Source organism: Salmo salar, chromosome 04 (genome assembly GCF_965601325.2).
Source record: "Salmo salar chromosome 04, fSalSal1, whole genome shotgun sequence".
NCBI classification, from domain to species: Eukaryota; Metazoa; Chordata; class Actinopteri; order Salmoniformes; family Salmonidae; genus Salmo; species Salmo salar.
The window spans coordinates 50,807,031-50,828,172 of NC_138294.1; the positions used below are offsets into that span (position 1 = coordinate 50,807,031).

General features: G+C 44.3%; 1 protein-coding gene across 1 annotated transcript in view; it reads left to right on the top strand.

Annotated features, from left to right (window-relative positions):
• Nucleotides 1-21,142, top strand: part of LOC106603262 (protocadherin-1) — a 96,894-nt gene that overhangs the window by 7,364 nt on the left and 68,388 nt on the right. The window contains exons 2-3 of the mRNA XM_014196662.3: nucleotides 2,609-3,430; nucleotides 4,006-6,189. Of these exons, the coding sequence (XP_014052137.1) occupies nucleotides 2,633-3,430; nucleotides 4,006-6,189 (2,982 nt within the window). The 5' untranslated portion in view covers nucleotides 2,609-2,632. The remainder of the gene's footprint in view (nucleotides 1-2,608; nucleotides 3,431-4,005; nucleotides 6,190-21,142) is intronic.

The window sequence follows — 21,142 nt, forward strand, 5'->3', positions numbered from 1 at the left end:
TTCAACCATGAAGGCCTGATCCACGCAGTCTCCTCTGAACAGTTGATGTTGAGATGTGTCTGTTACTTGAACTCTGTGAAGCATTTATTTGGGCAGCAATCTGAGGTGCAGTTAACTCTAATGAACTTATCCTCTGCAGCAGAGGCAGCTCTGTCTTCCTTTCCTGTGGCGGTCCTCATGAGAGCTAGTTTCATCATAGCGCTTAATGTTTTTTTTTGACTGCACTTGAAGAAACGTTCAAAGTTCTTTACCTTTCCCAGAATGACTGACTTTCATGTCTTACAGTAATGCTGGACTGTCGTTTCTCTTTGCTTATTTGAGCTGGTCTTTTACCAAATAGGGCTATCTTCTGTATACCACCCCTACCTTGTCACAACACAACTGATTGACTCAAACGCATTAAGAAGGAAAGACATTCCACAAATTAACAAGGCACACCTTTTAATTGAAATGCATTCCATGTGACCACTTCATGAAGCTGGTTAAGAGAATGCCAAGAGTGTGCAAAGCTGTCATCAAGGCAAAGGGTGGCTACTTTGAAGAATCTAAAATCTAAAATATATTTTAATTTGTTTAACACATTTTTGGTTACTACATGTATTATTTCATAGTTTTGATGTCTTCACCATTATTCTACAATGTAGAAAATTGGAAAAATTAAGAAAAACCCTTGAATGAGTAAGTGTGTCCAAACTTTTGACTGGTGCTGTACATACATACATACATACATACATACATACATACATACATACATACATACATACATACATACATACATACATACATACATACATACATACATACATACATACATACATACATACATACATACATCAGCATGCAAAGGCTATAAGGAAATGTGCTGGAGCATTACAACTATATAAACCACTCCAATGAACTGTCTCATCCTCTTTCAAGTTACAGCGAGAACTCTTCTCACACATGAAATAATTAAAGTCTAAAATCATTTGCAGTCTGAAAAATAGTGAATTCTTTAGCTTGGGGAATATGGATCAAAGCAGAAGCTAAACTAGCGGGTAGTGATTAATGGGGTGGCGTAGCAGGTTAGAAATCAAACATGAACATTACAGTGTGTAAATTAGCCCATAACAGCAGAGTAGGATGGAGATCTCATCTGCTCAAAAGTAAAGCTGTATTTTGTGATAAGGCGTAAGCCAGGTTACAGATCAGCAACATGTTCCACATGAAGCCAAACACTGGTGTGCTGCTGCCTCTGGGAGACTCTGGGTGCTGCAGCTGGAGCCTTAGGTGGGTCAGACCTCTCTAGTATTAGATCTCTCAGATTATGCATTTTCAGTCTTGTCTTTATATCATATCGTCAAGGTTTCGTAACATACTGTATGGTTTGTTCAACAGTGTTTTTTTTGTGGTGTTGCGTCCACAAGCTGCTTCTATACACATTTAATGATGTCTAGGAGGCTCAACCTTGAACCATGGCACGGTACTAGGTCTTTGAGGTCTGCATTGGATTATACAGCTGCCGTAATGCACACTGGGCCTCTCTCACTTTATCTTCTGTGTAAACTCTGTCTGGAAATCAATTCTTTGAAAAATATATATATTCATCGTAGCGCTTAAACAAGTTTTCAATACTGGCTGTTGCCGTTTTGAATATCCTCAGCACTGTGCTGAAGATCTGTTTTAGTGAATGTAAACAGTTACAAACTGCTGCAAAAGCTCAATTTGGTTTTAATTAATGTGGCAAAAATAAGGAGGGGAAAATCACCCAACATGCATTGTTACACGATTCCACATTTAGATGAATGACATTATCATCCCTATTTGTTAAATTGTTCCTTTCAAAATAGAAGATTGGGTGCTCATTGCTTTATAAATTCCCTGTAAGTCACTAAGTCAGTGGAGAAAATCTCCAACATCTGAACCATTATTCTTCAAGCATGGCAAAACTGGTCCTTGGGAGAAATGATATGCTCATTGTTCATGTTTCCTGGGTTTTGTCCTGTTGACAGGGAAAAGATAATCCTTGCTCTCTTAACAAGGATATTATCTATTCCACTGTGGAGAGCTTGTTTTTGGTAAATATGCCACATATGATGAATTGTTCCTTGTATTGTCATTGCAGAAGAAACATTATTTTCACATACCTGGGAGAATACATTTTTTTCACTAACGTTAAAATCCCGAGAATTATAAAACATCTTAATTAAACCCCAACGAAGATACTATATATATAGTATCAACAGTTTCCCGTGTGTATCAAGAATAGTCCTCCACCCAAAGGACACACAGCCAACTTGACACAACTGTTGGAAGCATTGGAGTTTAAATGGGCCAGCATCACTGTGGAATGCTTTCGACACCTTGTAGAGTCCATGCCATGACGAATTGAGGCTGTTCTGAGGGCAAAAGGGCGGGGAGTGCAACTCAATATTACAAAAATGTTCTTAATATTTTGTTCGCTCAGTGTATATATATATATATATATATATATACATACTGTATGTATAACTATGGCTGTTGATTAACTATGTTGTTTCAGAGCACATTCAACATAACCGATAAACTTTAAGCCCAAGTATAGTTTTTCATCTTTAATGTGTTATTTTATTTTTTTATTTTCTTGCAGGCAGGTAATCTGGTGACGGACTTCATGGAACTGCACTTGGGAGCAGTTCTGTTGTGGGTCCTGGTGTTGGACTGCTGTGGTTGGGCTGAGGCTGGTATCCTCTACCGGGTCCAGGAGGAGCAGCCCCCCAGCACGCTGATAGGCAGCCTGGCATCAGACCAGGGCCTGCCAGACTCTGGTCACTTGTACAAGCTGGAGGTGGGCGCTCCATACCTGCGTGTGGATGGGAAGACAGGGGACATCTTCACTACAGAGATCCCCATAGACAGGGAGACACTGAGGGACTGCCGCAGTATGGTCAGGGGCAAGCCCTGCTTCCTGGAGTTTGAAGTGTCCGTCACAGACCTAATCCACAACCAGAGCCCCAGGCTCATTGAGGGCCGCATCGAGGTCCAGGACATCAACGACAACACGCCGCAGTTTCCCTCCCCTGTGCTCACCATCTCTGTTCCAGAAAACACCCACTTGGGCGCTCTGTTCTCCATCCCCCTGGCTACAGACAGGGACTCGGAGAGGAACGGGGTGGCCGACTACGCCCTCACCGCTGGGCCAGACGCGGCGACGCTCTTCGGCCTGCAGGTGGCGGAAGACAGGGGGGAGAAGTTGCCCCAGCTCATCGTCCTGGGCAGTCTGGACCGGGAACTCAAGGACTCGTACGACCTGACAATCAAAGCTGTGGACGGAGGTAACCCCCAGCGCTATAGCAGTGCCTTGCTGAGAGTGGTGGTTGCTGATGCTAACGACAATGCTCCGAAGTTTGAGAAGGCCACGTACGAGGCAGAGGTTTCAGAAAACAGCCCTGTGGGACACTCTGTTTTGCAGGTAAAACATTATATTAATTTAGCAGAGTGATCAAAGTGTTGTGTAGATTGGATACAACTTTGACTGTGAGAAGACTAAGTGTTTTATATCCACAACTCATTAGGGTCCAACATGCAGTGCTGGGTTTCTAGGTTCTTACCATGATGAAATGCCTGAATGAAGTTACTGAATTTTCAATTTCACAGTGTAGTCTTATTGAACTGCTGCCAAAAGCAGCAAAGCTTAGCCAATTTATTGAAGGTTTTTTTAAACAATTAGCCCACTCAATAAAGTTTCTTCCCGAGTGGGTATTTTGGTTGACAGTTTTTAAGTCAAATTAACCCTCAGTGTACATTTATTTTCATTACACATGTGTCTCTCTGAAGCTAGGATGGTGTGTTTTCATATTATGGCAAGATACGTTTATAATATGCACATTTAGACTCCCTTGCTTATTGCCCTCTTGCTGTAAACTAACTTCAATGACATCGGGCTGTAAACCTAAACCCCTTACCCATACCTAGATATGCTAACATAATCCCTGAATTCTTACCCTGATCCCAACCTCTAACCTAATCCCTTGTCTCTGATTGCAGGTGAAAGCCAATGACTCTGACATGGGCCCCAATGGAGAGATAGAATACACACTACATCAGGCATTAGACCCAGTGCCAAAACTCCTGCGAATTGATCGCTCCACTGGCATCATCTATGTCAAAGGGCCCTTGGATCGGGAAGAAATCAGCGATTTGACATTCTACGTAGTGGCTAGGGACAAAGGTCCCCAACCCAAAAGCTCCAAGACCTTTGTGACAATCCAGGTGACTGACCAGAACGACAATTCCCCTGCTGTGGAGATCCGTGGGATCGGCCTGGTGACCCACAGTGATGGGGTGGCCAACATATCAGAGGACATGCCAGTGGGCACGGCGGTGGCCCTCGTCCAGGTGTCTGACAGGGACGAGGGGGAGAATGCAGTGGTCACCTGTGTGGTGGCGGGGGACGTGCCCTTCCAGCTGCGCCCGGCTAGTGACTCGTCCACTAACAAGAGGAAGTACTTTCTGCAGACTACAACCCCCTTGGACTATGAGAGGGTCAGGGAATACCGTGTGGAGATTGTGGCTGTTGACTCTGGCAACCCAGCTCTTTCCAGTACTAACTCATTGAAGGTGCAGGTGACTGATGTTAACGACAACTCCCCAGTGTTTTCCCCAACCCTGTTTGAGGTTGCCTTTGCAGAGGAGAACCAGCCAGGGGACAAGGTTGTGGACGTGGTTGCCACGGACGCTGATAGCGGAACTAATGCCGAGCTGGTCTACAGCATCGTAGCAGACACATCTACCAGGGGCCTGTTTGAGATTGACCCCGATTCAGGGGAGGTGAGGGCACGGAGCTCACTGGACAGAGAGCATAAAGAACGCTATGAGTTCCGGGTCACTGCGTCCGATAAAGGTTCTCCCAGTCACAGAGGAACAGCCACGGTCGTGGTCAAGGTGTTGGACCGCAATGACAACGACCCCAAGTTCATGCTAAGTGGCTACAGCTTCTCTGTTCTGGAGAACATGCCCCCACTCAGCGCCGTTGGCATGGTGACTGTGCTGGACATGGATCAGGGAGAGAACGCCAGAGTGCAGCTCTCTGTGGAGCCAGACGGAGGGAAGTTTGTGATTCAGAATGGAACAGGAACCATCCTGTCCAGCATCTCCTTTGACCGGGAGAAAGAGAGCAGCTACACCTTCCGTCTGAAGGCCGTAGACGGGGGAGAGCCTCCCAGGTCCTCATATGTAGGTGTTACCATCAATGTCCTGGATGAAAACGACAATGATCCTGTGGTCACCAAGCCCTCCAACTCCTCCTTCAGACTCCTGTCCCCTCTAGCTGCCCCAGAAAGCCGTGTGGAGCTAGTGGAGGCTGAAGACCTGGACACTGGGCCCAACGCAGAAATGGTCTTCAGCATCACTGGAGGAAACCCTTATGAACTCTTCAGCATCTCCTCCACTACTGGGGAAATCACCCTGGCCAAGGAGCTGACCCGGAAACATGGTGGGCTCCATCGCCTGGTGGTGAGGGTGAGTGATGCGGGCAAACCCGCACGCCACGCCACTGCCATGGTGCACATCTACGTCAATGAGACCATTGCTAATGTCAGCCTGGTGGAAGCACTTGTGGGACACAGTCTCTACACCCCTCTGGAGACAGACATTGCTGGTGACCCTGACTACGGCCTGGCAGCCCAGCGCAGTAACATTGTGTACGGAAGTCTGGCGGGAGTGGCGGGCGTTGTCATGGTGATCATAGTGGTGGTGTTTATCCGCCACCGCATTCAGCGGGAGACGAAGAGCGGCTACCAGGCTGGCAAGAAGGAGACCAAGGACCTTTACGCCCCCAAGCAGGGGCCAAAGAATGGAAAAGGCAAGAGGGGCAGGAAAGGAAAGCCCTCCAAGTCCCCCAAGCCCTTGGGAGAGGAGGAGGAGGTCAGTCTCCAGAAGAGTCTAAAGTTCAACCTGGATGGGGTCAACGACAGCCCCAGGATCCACCTGCCCCTGACATACCCCCCAGGCAGCCCTGACCTTGGCAGACACTACCGCTCCAACTCTCCCCTACCATCGATCCAGCTGCAGGCCCAGTCTCCCTCGGCCTCCCAGAAGCACCAGGCAGTCCAGGACCTCCCTGCTACCAACACCTTCGTAGGGACTGGAGGAGACGACAATTCAACAGGCTCAGACCAGTACTCGGATTATAGCTACAAGGCCAGCCAGCCAAAGTACAACAGCAAGCAGGTAAGAGCCAGAGCTTCGAAAGCAAAACAATTATTTGTTTAAATTGCCTGTGACAAAGGTAGGAGGTGGTATGTTGTTAGTGGAGTGGCTGTGATATTTAAGGCTATAGATGGGGGCCATTAACGTTGGAAATTCCACCCCAAAAATAATCAAGCAGCCGTTTCAGAATGCTGTTGGCTACCTGCTTTTCATTGCCTGATTTACACACACAATCAGTAACTAAAAAAGGCTTTAGTAATTAGGAAAACTTCCATCCACTTGGAGGGAGAAAGGGCACATGGGAGTAATAAGAAATAGCTTTTGGTCTCCTCTTTTACCGGGGGTGGAGACGAGTCTGCCTCTCCTTCCCCTTCTCCCCCCCTCTTCCCCCTCTTCCCATGGGTTAATTAATCTAGCTGGTGAACGGAGGAGGTGAGGAAGAGGGTGAGGTTCATGTCTGAGTGACTTACTCTTACACTTCTGCTTGACCTCACGCCCTGTGGTCCATACAGGTCACATGCTCTTATCTTCTCACTACACTGCACTCCACTTCACTTGACTTGGCTCTGACACTTCTACCATTGCCATGGAAACAGAAATATTAATAGGCTCAGAGAGGATTAGAATGCAAAAATAAGTTAGGGAGAGTATGTCTGTATGTCTCTGTGCATATATGCGTGCTTGCTTGATTGACTGATTGTGTGCCCGTGTGTGTGTGTGTGTGTGTGTGTGTGTGTGTGTGTGTGTGTGTGTGTGTGTGTGTGTGTGTGTGTGTGTGTGTGTGTGTGTGTGTGTGTGTGTGTGTGTATCTACAAGTGTCTATTAGCTTAACCTGACCTGCGCAGTACAATATGTTCAAGAAATTATCCTATTCTTCAGGGGAAATGGGTGACTGGGCTCTGAATATGTGTGGGACACTTTGAGGATAAGGAAGCTTATCTCCAGAACCCAGTCAGTCACCACTGGTTGGCTAGTAGCTGGTGGGTAATTTCAGCAGATGTTGTCTGACAGCTTGGACAATTGCAAGCCCCTGTGGGTTAAGAGAGTCAGTAGTGTGTACAGTCACCACTGTCTCAGTGATGGACAGCATATACGAGCAAAGTGACAATGAACTGTAGCCCTGCAGTGGGTTTGCATGTTTGGGTCTATGTGAGTAAGTCTGTGTTTCCAGGTGGGCTTTGTGTTTGTGTTTTATTTGAGGATATAAATGTCTAATTCTAGTTATATGCTACTGCTAGTGTCTGTGTTGTGTGCCCCTGTGCATCAAGCTAGCCTCCTCACCTCTCCCTGTTTGTGTTTCTCTGCATGAGTGTGTAAAGTGTTTCAAAACATGTGTGAGTTGATGGAAAGGTGCCGCAAAAACACGGACAGATGTTAAAACTCATGTGACATACCTCAGCAGATGTTACCTCATGTATGGCATCCCCTCTCACATCAGGAAGAACAGATTGACCAAAATAAATAATAAAGTTGCTGCCTATTGGAGTGACAGATGTGGAGTGGAGAGCTTACTCTGGTCAACCATGCTGGTCTAAACAATGACTCACATTTTCAGTGGGGATGTGCTCAGGTGTCTGTGACTAGAACTGAGCTTCTCAAGGATTCTTGGCAGTGCTGAATGTAAACACACTGGTGCTACCATTCGCTGTCAGCACATATTCATATCTCTGGCAGTTTCACCTCTTCTCTTTTTAGACTTAGCTCCAATAACTGGTATACGAGGGTGTTTCTCAAAATGCATACTACCATGCTCTGAGCATGAAAATTGGAGCACGGGAGTGTCATAGTATGCCCAAATCAAAGTACAGTATGCGAAACGGAGCACGGCTAGCACTTCTCTAATGCATACTCCATTTCTACATATTTTACAGCATGCATCAATTCAAGCTTCAACAGAAAGTATGCACAGAAAAATGACGCAACCAAGTAAAAAATGCCGGACATTATTTGAGCTGAAGTGAGAGACTTCGGAATGAAATGTTGCCTATTCACATCTCATATGATGCCTGACTACAATATTTTATCTTGATACATTATCTTGATACCTGCCTACAACAGCTATGGACTTGCGTAAATTGCAAGCCCATAGTAAGTCAATAGGGCTAACTGACTAGCTACTACTGTTAGCTAGCCAAATAGCCACAAAGAATTATTAGCTAGCTAGCTACCCACGAAGAATCTAACCATTCATTATAGGTCCTGTTTTCCTGTTAAACTGTATGGTTAGCTACATTATTATGATTCACATATAGCTAGCTGATAGTTAAACATTTTCTTTGTGTATATCTTGTTTTGTCTCTATTGCGATTGTCCTGGCTGGAAGAAGGTTCATTGAATGGGTAAGTCCATAGTAAATCAATAGGGCGAACTGGCTAACTAGCAAGCCACTAAGAATTGGCAGCTAGCTACCCACGAATAATGTACATCTAACTTGCATAACATAAGTTTTAGGTCATTTGTGACGGTTTAACTAGCTGGCTAGCTAGATTATTACAATTGTTTTGTCTCTATTGTTGCCATTGTCCTGGCTGGAAGAAGGTTCAGTGAATGGGAAGCTGCAGCGAGAGGTAATACAGTAGGGAGAGTGTGAGTGCTTTACAAATATAATGTTTTATGCATTCTCCACACTCTTATCCTCACAAGAACGTACTCAAGAGAACATCATTGGAGAATGCACTTACAGCATGAGAATGTGGAGCAGGGTAGTACGCATATTGAAAAACACCCTTAGTGTACAAAACATTAGGAACATACACTGACCAGGTGAATCCAGGTGAAAGATATGATCCCTTATTAATGTCACTTGTTAAATCCACGTCAATCAATGTAGATGAAGGGGAGGAGACAGGTTAAAGAAGGATTTTGAAGCCTTAAGAGAATTGAGACAGTTTCCCATGTGTATGGAGAATGGTCAACCACCCAAAGGACATCCAGCCAACTTGACACACCTGTGGGAAGCATTGGAGTCAACATGGGCGAGCATCTCTGTGGAACGCTTCCGACACCTTGTAGAGTCCATGCCCCGACAAATTGAGGCTGTTCTGAGGGCAAAAGGGGGTGCAACTCAATATTAGGAAGGTGTTCTTAATGTTTGTACAATCAGTGTATTAGGATCAAGTAAACAACCACTTAATTTCCCAGTGGCGTGATCTGGTCTGGACAGAGCTGTGTGAAGCCTATGGCTATGTCCCAATCCAAAGGCAGCTGCCTGATGCCTACCTGCCTCACCTACCTTTGTAGGTAGAACCTTTCCAGTAGGCAACTGCTGATAGGGATGGGATTCTAAGGCAGCATCCCAATAACTGTATATAGGTTCCACCAAGCGCGAGACATTTAGTTACATTGTAGCCACTGTAGCACCATGAGCAACTAGTGCTAGCAATTCAGTGAACAACTATCCCAAAATGGAAATATCTGACACAAATAAAAAGTAAACAAGTAACAGGATTGATCTCCTCAGTACCTGTCCATGAATTAAGTTGACACCGACCAGAATACTTAGCCTACAGTATAGGGTCCTCCTCTAGCATATTGCTTGGTCTGCAGGTCCATCTTTGTGGAATGTGGACATGACAGGTAAGCTTGCATGCATGATACGAACTACAGTTTTTTGAGATAGCTAAGCTATTTTACTGACTGTTTAAGAATGATAAATAGCCAGAATAGTAGTGTTTCACTGTGAAGCTAATACTGCGTTAGAGCTGCTAATGTTTTATTCTAATGAGTAGGCTTGCATTGTGATTCCTAAACTATCACACCCGCACATATTATTAAATGACTCTGATCTCAAGATAACATGATTTTATATTTGTTGATAACTAATATTGAAAGGTGATATGATGCAATCTAACTAGATTGGAAGGCTACTTCATCCTAATGTTAGCTGAATGCATTGGATACCCCAAAAATATACTGGCATGTGATAAAGGATAACATGTCAAATATACTTATGTAAATGCATACCAAACAGGAATATACAGTGCATTTGGAAAATATTCAGACCCCTTGACTTTTTCCACACTTTGTTACGTTACAGCCTTATTGGAAAATTGTTTTTCCCCCTCACCAATCTACAAAAAATACCCCATAATAATTTTTTTGAAATTCTTGCAAATATTTTAAAAATAAAAAACGGAACTATTACATTTACATAAGTTTTCAGACCCTTTACTCAGTACTTTGTTGAAGCACCTTTGGCAGCGATTACAGCCTCGAGTCTTCTTGTGCAGCGACGGTCCCCATCCAACTTGACAGAGCTTTCGAGGATCTGCAGAGAAGAATGGAAGAAACTCCCCAAATACAGGTGTGCCAAGCTTGTGGTATCAAGCTTGGCATACCTGTATTTGGGGAGTTTCTTCCATTCTTCTCTGCAGATCCTCGCAAGCTCTGTCAAGTTGGATGGGGACCATCGCTGCACATTCGGAGACTTGTCCCGAAGCCACTCCTGCATTGTCATGGCTGTGTGCTTAGAGTCGTTGTCCTGTTGGAAGGTGAACCGTCACCCCAGTCTGAGGTCCTGAGCGCTCTGGTGCAGGTTTTCATCAAGGATGTCTCTATACTTTGCTCCGTTCATCTTTCCCTCGATCTTGACTAGTCTCCCAGTCCTTGCCACTGAAAAACATTCCCTCAGCATGATGCTGCAACCACCATGCTTCATTGTAGGGCTGGTGCCAGGTTTCCTCGAGACGTGGCGCTTGGCATTCAGGCCAAATAGTTCAATCTTGGTATCATCAGACCAGACAATGTTGTTTCTCATGGTCTGAGAGTCTTTAGGTGCCTTTTGGCAAACTCTAAGCAGGCTGTCATGTTCCTTTCACTTAGCAGTGGCTTCCATCTGGCCACTCTACCGTAAAGGCCTGATTGGTGGAGTGCTGCAGAGATGGTTGTCCTTCTGGAAGGTTCTCCCATTTCCACAGAGGAACTCTGGAGCTCTGTCAGAGTGACCATCATGTTCTTGGTCAACTCCCTGACCAAGGCCCTTCTGCCCTGATTGCTCAGTTTGGCCGGGAGGCCAGCTCTAGGAAGAGTCTTGGCAGTTCCAAACGTTTTCTGTTTAAGAATGATGGAGTTCAATGTGATCTTGGGGACCTTCAATGCTGCAGAAATGTTTTGGTACTCTTCCCCAGATCTGTACCTCCGACACGATCCTGTCTCAGAGCTCTACGCACAATTCCTTCGACCTCATGGCTTGGTTTTTTGCTTTGACATGCACTGTCAACTGTGGGGACCTTATATAGACAGGTGTGTGCCTTTCCAAATCATGTCCAATCAATTGAATTTACCCCAGGTAAACTCCAATCAAGTTGTAGAAACATATCAAGGTAAATGTAAACAGTGTAATGTAAACAGGATGCCCCTGAGCTCAGTTTCGATTCTCATAGCAAAGAGTCTGAATAAATAAAGTGTTTCTGTTTATATGTTTAATACATTTGGTACATTTTCAAAAAACTTATTTTCACTTTGTCATTATTGGGTATTGTGTGTAGAGTGATGAGGATTTTTTTTTATTTAATCAGTTTTAGAATAAGTTTATAATGTAAACAAAATATGGAAAAAGTCAAGGGGTCTGAATACTTTCCGAATGCACAGTATATTCAATTAAATTAATGCAGCATAGTAATATTATTGATGTCTTTCTCTTGCAGAGTCAGATGAACTGCAGTCACCAGATGCCCAAGACTCAAAACATGTGGAGACATCAACACTTGTCATTTTGAATAAATGTTAACGTTTGTATTGGTTTTCCTGTATCTGTGCATGAGTCCTTAAAACACATGCCATTGTACAAAAGAAGCAATTCCCAAGTGAGGGACATCAATGAGATTAGCTTCCAACATACATAAGCTTGTTCAATACATGAGGGCACATTTTGTCATGATAGCCATAGGTTTTTGTTTTTATAGACATACCAGGAGTTTACAGGTTCTTGTTTTTATAGACAGACGAGGAGTTTTCAGGTTTTTGTTCCAGCCCTTCACTAACCTAGGTCAACTAATTGTGGTCTACATTGAAGACTTACACACTGTGCATTCCCCTGGGACAGAAAATCACATCTGTATTTTAGAATGAGCTTCATAAGTTAAAATTTCCTGACAAATCTGCATGATAAACCATAACATGGGTGAATCTATTTATCTCTAACATTGTGATGTTGCACACTCCTGAATAATATCCTTGGATATGGTGATTATCCTGGTTGCTGGGAGGTTCCCAACAAGTTATTTACATCTGTAGGGTGTCAGGATGGGATGTCCTTCAACCTGGAACAAGCAGAGACAACAGAGGAGAAATTAACCTCAAATATCAGTGCTGGTTCAAGTTGCTGAAGCCACAACTACCTTTATTAATGTGCAATCGTTTTGGTAACAGTTTTGCATATTTTTAAGCTTGATCAAGTTGTTTACACTAAGAGTAGAATAACTTAGCCTCTAATGTAAACTAGTAACACCAAACCCAATGGTGCAACAAAATAGGGGAAGGGAAAGTGACAAGAGAAAGTTAGCTAACGTTAGGTAAACAGACACTGTTTTTCTAGCTTGCTAGCAAACTGCATACAGAGTCATCAACGGAATGCACAAATTATTTGGCTGGCTAACAAGCCTAGATTGAACAGAACACAGCTGGTTGCATTTCCTATAGTTTTCATCAGATGTTGTTAATAAAATGTCTTATCTCCAAACGAGTCCGGCAGAGCTGTTTTCTCCTGCCAAGCCATTGCAATGTGGTGCCCACTTTAGTCCCTGAAAACAGATGGGAAAAAACTATTTGCTGCATGTCTTTAGCTGGCTAGCAAGTTCACCAATTCATTATTTAAAAACTGTCCGAGTCTTCATAATTGACGCAATGCTGAATCTATGATTAGGCCTAGTTAGTTTACATGTTCATCTCTAAACAACCGATAAACAGGATGAAATCGACTACTGGCTAGCTGTCGCGTCTGGCATGTTGGCAATGGGCTAATAAACACCAGTTGATAAACATCATATGAAAGTGATCTGTTGGTAATTTTAACAAAATGTCGATGTTAAATAAACGTTATACTTATTCCTTATTCTTCTGAGAAATGTTTTCCCAAGTGGGGACAACATTTGGGGAATTTTGGGATGCTGCCTTCAAAATCGCCCCAATGAAGGCACCTTAGAAGGCAGCATTTTAAGTTACCTTAGGATCGGTACATGCCAATTTTGATGTTCTGCCTAGAAATGCTGCTTTTGTCGATTGGGACACAGCCTATACAGCTTACGTGTGTTTGTGTTTGTGTGAGTGATTGATTGAGCTTGACGTTAATAAGGCAAGGTGGGGTCACGAGGTTGGGTTCAGGGATGCATTTATAGTTTTTCCCAACGTGTTCTCCCTCACTCCGAATGTGTGAAATTACATGATGGTTGCCGGGGAGACCATTAGCTTACATTGAGCCCATTGTTGATAATTAGCCCATTCAGGCCAAAGATTGGACACCTTTTTACATTGCATTTTAATGATGTGTCCCTCCTCCTTAGGAGAGAAAGAACCAGTGTGAGAGATATTAGCACACAGTGAAAGATCAAGGGAAAGGCCTTCCCAGTTCATTTTTAAGTGGGCGTGATGAGTGCTTGTGAAGCCGTAAATCTGTACTTAAATTAAATCCACACAATTAAAATGCCTTATTAGTCAGAGATAGCTGAGTGTTGTCCCCCTGTGGGGCTCCGCCTTCATCTCGGCACTGCAGTGGGCAGCTAGCTAACTCCATCTCCAGCCAACCTGAAGGATTCTCACAGAGGATTCAGGGCTAGCCTTAATTAACCCTACTTCATTGTTCAACTGGCCATACACTGGATGAACTCTAGGCATCCCTGTGAGCTGGGATTAACCCAATTTGGGTTCGCTATCTGAGAGGTGCAGAGATGCATTTCAGGGGGCGAGGCCACAAGCAGAATCTCCTCCTCATCTCCACAGATGGTTTACAACACGGTCATGTCTAATACTCCGTTTCTTGCTTTCTCCTAAGACCTCAGAAACCCTCAGATCAGAGCACATCCATGATGTATTTAACTGCAGTCGTTCTCTCGCTCTCTTCTGCTCCCTCGCTTATTCTCTCTCTGTTTTTCTCCCCCCTCCTCTAACCATTTCTCTCTTGATCCATCCATCTGGAAGTCACCCTTATCAGACACATAGTCACACACCCACACTCAGACACATGGTGCAGATACATCTTCTACTATCTGATTCAAAACACTCTACCAGACACTTCCCACTCACATCCTCTGTAGCAGAACTTAGTCAGGGAACAACGTAGAATTAGGAGGAAGTATTTGGTAGCAGACCAAGACCCGCCTTCACCCTGAGGGGAACAACAGCAATTATCTGCAAATATTTTGTTCGTAGATACTGGAGAGACATGTCCCACTGAGGGAAATTCACCATGTAATGACTAATTCTAATACACCTGGAGCTACAGCAAGCCTCCCACTGGGGTGATAGAGTCAACACAGTGAGGACAAGGAAGACAGCCGAGAAGCAAACAACTTCAATTAGCACACTGGCTCTAATGAAAGTGGGGATCTTTGAACCAGGACAAAGGGATTGATTTCATTGGCATGGGACTTTTAGACCGAGTAGTCTAGGTTTGCCATCTGAGATTGCCTGGCCTGGCCTTGCATTAAGGGATTAGCAAGTGTGCAACCTCTCTGAGATGGACTTGTCTGGGCTGGGTGGACTCTGAGACGGTATGTTGGGTGTGAACGGTGAGAATGTAAAGTGAAATCACAGTGCACTCTGCACTGCCGCTGTGTTGAAGTGGGCAATTTAAAGCTAACTTTTCCTTGATTACCTGTTAAAAGAGATTACAGCTGGATACCAAGTGAGACTCACGGGGCACATTCAATCCAAACCAAACCCACAGGCTAGCTAGAGCAAACCTACAGATGGGTTGCCATATTAACTTATATATGGCACCTGTACACAGGAAAAAGGAAGACGATAATGATCTTCAAGCACAACATGCTCCCCTATAACATGATTCTGGCAATACCACTAATGTATTCATATCTGTGACACAATAGAATTCTATTCCCTTTTCCCCAACCATAACCTCTGTTGATTTGATCAAATTACCTGACTTGTTGATGCATTTGGAAAATAATTGGGAAATAATATTAGAAAGTGACACTCCCAGCATCTATCTGAACCCAATGGAAAGCTGAGCCTTTGGTTCCCTATGTTCTCTTCTCACTTCTCTGCAGACAGAGATGCTTTCTGCAGGCTGCCCATGGTCAGATTCCCACTTTTATGTAAACATTTAATGAGAAGCTCCTTTAGGTAAAGCTGTGTGGAGGCTCAGCTCCCTGATGGCATTGCCTTTAGCTCAGATATTTTATCACCACACATCCCAGCCTCCTTACCTTCTGCCAGGCAGATTAGTGCTTTTATCAATAAGCAGCTTACCGCCAAAGCGTCCCTCAATAATGTGCCATGGTATTTTCTCTCCTGCTGCTATAACTCTGAGACTCTTCTCTCTTCCCCATCTCCCTCTCTCTCTCCCTATGTCTTCCCCTCTCTCTCTTGCACTCTTTCTCCTCTCTCACTTTCCCACTTTCTCTAACTCTGACTATTGTTAACCATCCTCTCATCTGTAAGTGTGAGCAGTGTGAAATCTGCCTGTGTGTAGTTAAGCAGGGTTTGGCTAATTGTCAAAAGATTGTTGTTTTCTGAAGTCCAGATAACTATCATGATTATTTATAGGGCGGCGCACAATTGGCCCAGCGTCATCCGGGTTTGGCCAGGGTAGGCCGTCATTGTAAATAAGAATTTGTTCTTAACTGACATGCCTAGTTGAATAAAGGTTAAATAAAAAAATAAAGTCAGAGTAATCGCTCCCAGCTATCCAGTGTGGGAATTGATTAAGATAAAAACCCAGACTAGACTGTCTCTAACCAAGCATTCGGATGGTCAAACCAATGGAAATGTACAGAACCTCCAGAATGTTTAACATTGCAGAGGCGTTTAGTCCCAGAGAGAGAGAGAGAGAGAGAGAGAGAGAGAGAGAGAGAGACAGAGAGAGAGAGAGAGAGAGAGAGAGAGAGAGAGAGAGAGAGAGAGAGAGAGAGAGAGAGAGAGAGAGAGAGAGAGAGAGAGAGAGAGAGAGAGAGAGAGAGTGAAAAAGAGAAAGAGAGAGACAGAGACAGAGACAGAGAGTATATTATCTACTTCACTTGCTTTGGAAATGTTAACATATGTTTCCCATGCCAATAAAGCCCCTTGAATTGAAATGAATTGAGAAAGTCTACAGGTCAGATAAGGAACCCAGACAGAGCTTGGGAGAGTCAGTAGGAGAACAACAAGAGACTCATCAACAGACAACAGACCCATAACCCCATTAGAGGTCCTGTATAGAGCACCAAAAAATCCATTAGGAAAGTATACACCTTTAATGCTACTTAGCCACAGAGGTGCCCAGTTACACAGATTCAATCAAGTTTATTTATTTCATTGTAGATTAAAATGTCATGTTTTGCATAATACCCAAGTCAGCCAAAGGCCACATTTCATTGGAAATCTTTAGACCCAATAGATTTTTATCCGCTCAGCTGTGGTTACACGAGGCTCATTTCAATACATCATTATTAGTATGATAATTCCAATTTACACAATGTTTCAGTAAGTTAACAGAGACATGGATGTCAGCAAAACTGAAGTTGATTTTATCGGTAACCGTTATTCACTGATTAATTTTCGCATGTGTTTACGGTGTTTCTATCTCTGAATGTGTAAGATGGCGCCGGAGCAGACGGCAGACGTTTTAGGTGCCCCCAACCGTTTATATTTTTTTGTTTGTTTATCTGCGCTGTTTGTAACTTGACTTCTGGTTGGGGTATGTACGTAATCGACGACAGCATCGATGCACTTATTGATGAAGAACAGCTGGTAGAACAGCAGGGTCTGGTAAGACAAGGGGCGGCGGTCTATGTATTTTTGTAAACAACAGCTGGTGCACGATATCTAAGGAAGTCTCGAGCTATTGCTCGCCTGAGGTAGAGTTTCTCATGATAAGCTGCAGACCACACTACCGACCAAGAAAATGTTCATCTATATTCTTTGTAGCTGTTTACATACCACCACAGTCAGAGGCTGGCACTAAGTTAGCATTGAATGAGCTGTATTCCGCCATGAGCAAACAAGAAACCGCTCACCAAGAGGCGGCGCTCCTAGTAGCCGGGGACTTTAATGCAGGGAAACTTAAATCAGTTTTACCAAATTTCTATCAGCATGTCAAAAGTACAACCAGAGGGAAAATAACTCTGGATCACCTATACTCCACACACAGAGATGCATACAAAGCTCTCCCTCGCCCTCCATTTTGCAAATCTGACCATAAGTCAATCCTCCTGATACCTGCTTACAAGCAAAAAATTATAGCAGGAAAGACAAGGGACTAGATCAATAGAAAAGTGGTCAAATTATGCAGATGCTAAGCTACAGGACTGTTTTGCTAGCACAGACTGGAATATGTTCCAGGATTCCTCAAATGGCATTGAGGAGTACACCACATCTGTCATTGGCTTCATCAATAAGTGCATCATTGATGTTGTCGATTACGTACATACATACTGACTGCAAGGCACTACAGAGGGTAGTGCGAATGGCCCAGTACATAATTGGGGCCAAGCTTCCTGCCATCCAGGACCTCTATACCAGGCGGTGTCAGAGGAAGGCCCTAAAAATTGTCAAAGACTCCAGCCACTCTAGTCATAGACTGTTCTCTCTGCTACCACATGGCAAGCGGTACTGGAGCGCCAAGTCTAGGTCCAAGAAGTTTCTGAACAGCTTCTCCTGAACAACTAGTCAAATGGCTAACCAGACTGTTTGCATTGCCCCAACCTCCCCTCTCCACACCACTGCCACTCTCTGTTGTCATCTATGCGTAGTCACTTCAATTAATGCCACCTACATGTACATACTACCTCAACTAACCGGTGCCCCCACACATTGACTCTGTTCTGGAACCCCCCTGTATATACAGTTGAAGTCGGAAGTTTACATACACCTATTTGGTAGCGTTGCCTTTAAATTGTTTAACTTGGGTCAAACGTTTCGGGTAGCCTTCCACAAGCTTCAGACAATAAGTTGGGTGAATTTTGTCCCATTCCTCCTGACAGAGCTGCTGTAACTGAGTCAGGTTTGTAGGCCTTCTTGCTCACACATGCTTTTTCAGTTCTGCCCACATATTTTCTACAGGATTGAGGTCAGGACTTTGTGATGGCCACTCCAATACCTTGACTTTGTTGTCCTCAAGCCATTTTGCCACAACTTTGGAAGCATACTTGGGGGTCATTGTCCATTTGGAAGACCCATTTGCGACCATTCTTTAACTGCCTGACTGATGTCTTGAAATGTTGCTTCAATATATCCACATAATTTTCCATCCTCATGATGCCATCTATTTTGTGAAGTGCACCAGTCCCTCCTGCAGCAAAGCACTCCCACAACATGATGCTGCCACCCCCGTGCTTCACAGTTGGCATGGTGTTCTTCGGCTTGCAAGCGTCCCCCTTTTTCCTCCAAACATAACGATGGTCATTAAGGCCAAACAGTTCTATTTTTGTTTCATCAGACCAGAGGAAATTTGTCCAAAAAGTCTGATCTTTGTCCCCATGTGCAGTTGTAAACCGTAGTCTGGCATTTTTATGGCGGTTTGGGAGCAGTGGCTTCTTCCTTGCTGAGCGGCCTTTCAGGATATGTCGATATAGGACTCGTTTTACTGTGGATATACATACTTTTGTACCTATTTCCTCCAGCATCTTCACAAGGTCCTTTGCTGTTGTTCTGGGATTGATTTGCACTTTTCGCACCAAAGTACGTTCATCTCTAGGAGACAGAACGCGTCTCCTTCCTGAGCGGTATGACCGCTGCGTGGTCCCATGGTGTTTATACTTGCGTACTATTGTGTGTACAGATGAACGTGGTACCTTCATGCATTTGGAAATTGCTCCTAAGGATGAACCAGACATGTGGAGGACTACAATTGTTTTTCTGAGGTCTTGGCTGATTTCTTTAGATTTTCCCATGATGTCAAGCAAAGAGGCACTGAGTTTGAAGGTAGGCCTTGAAATAAATCCACAGGTACACCTCCAATTGAGTCAAATTATGTCAATTAGCCTGTCAGAAGCTTCTGAAACCATGACATCATTTTCTGGAATATTCCAAGCTGTTTAAAGGCACAGTCAATTTAGTGTATGTAAACTTCTGACCCACTGGAATTGTGATACAGTGAATTATAAGTGAAATAATCTGTCTGTAAACAATTGTTGGAGAAATTACTTGTGTCATGCACAAAGTAGATGTCCTAACCGACTTACCAAAACTATAGTTTGTTTACAAGGAATTTGTGGAGTTGTTGAAAAACAAGTTTTAATGACTTCTACCTAAGTGTATGTAAACTTCCGACTTCAACTGTGTGGTTATTTGTGACTGTTGCTCTTTAATTACTTGTTACTTTTATCTCTTATTCTTATCCATGTTTTTTGAAACTGCACTGTTGGTTAGGGGCTCGTAAGTAAGCATTTCAGTGTAAGGTCTACACCTGTTGTATTCGGTGAATGTGACTAATACCATTTGGTTTGATTTGATTTGAAGTTGATGACATGCTCTTCATTAAAGCTGATTGGCTTACCTGAGGTCAAGGCTTGGCAGCAAGTGCTGTTTTATAAGGTTACTGTAGTAAACCATCATGTAACCAAGAATAAGGCACAAACAATTCCCAACATAAAAATTTCATGACATGAATTATGTAGTATATTCTGACTTAAAAACAGAAAAGAATGGAGCAGAAATAGTGTATTGTTTGCCTGTCCTGTAGTTTATCCCACTAAACTGCACTCCAACACACAGCACCTCCTCTAGCACCTCCTCTGTAGCATAATTTATAGGGAACACTGAATGAAGGTGTGAAGGTTCTGCATACTGTCTCCCAAAAAAGGTGCTATTTACATTTACATTTTAGTCATTTAGCAGACGCTCTTATCCAGAGCGACTTACAATTTGGTGCATTCACCTATAATATCCAGTGGAACAACCACTTTACAATAGTGCATCTAAATCTTTTAAGGGGGGGGTTAGAAGGATTACTTTATCCTATCCCAGGTATTCCTTGAAGAGGTGGGGTTTCAGGTGTCTCCGGAAGGTGGTGATTGACTCCGCTGTCCTGGCGTCGTGAGGGAGCTTGTTCCACCATTGGGGTGCCAGAGCAGCGAACAGTTTTGACTGGGCTGAGCGGGAACTGTGCTTCCTCAGAGGTAGGGAGGCGAGCAGGCCAGAGGTGGATGAACGGAGTGCCCTTGTTTGGGTGTAGGGCCTGATCAGAGCCTGAAGGTACGGAGGTGCCGTTCCCCTCACAGCTCCGTAGGCAAGCACCATGGTCTTGTAGCGGATGCGAGCTTCGACTGGAAGCCAGTGGAGAGAGCGGAGGAGCGGGGTGACGTGAGAGAACTTGGGAAGGTTGAACACCAGACGGGCTGCGGCGTTCTGGATGAGTTGTAGGGGTTTAATGGCACAGGCAGGGAGCCCAGCCAACAGCGAGTTGCAGTAATCCAGACGGGAGATGACAAGTGCCTGGATTAGGACCTGCGCCGCTTCCTGTGTGAGGCAGGGTCGTACTCTGCGAATGTTGTAGAGCATGAACCTACAGGATCGGGTCACCGCCTTGATGTTGGTGGAGAACGACAGGGTGTTGTCCAGGGTCACGCCAAGGCTCTTAGCACTCTGGGAGGAGGACACAAGGGAGTTGTCAACCGTGATGGCGAGATCATGGAACGGGCAGTCCTTCCCCGGGAGGAAGAGCAGCTCCGTCTTGCCGAGGTTCAGCTTGAGGTGGTGATCCGTCATCCACACTGATATGTCTGCCAGACATGCAGAGATGCGATTCGCCACCTGGTTGTCAGAAGGGGGAAAGGAGAAGATTAATTGTGTGTCGTCTGCATAGCAATGATATGAGAGACCA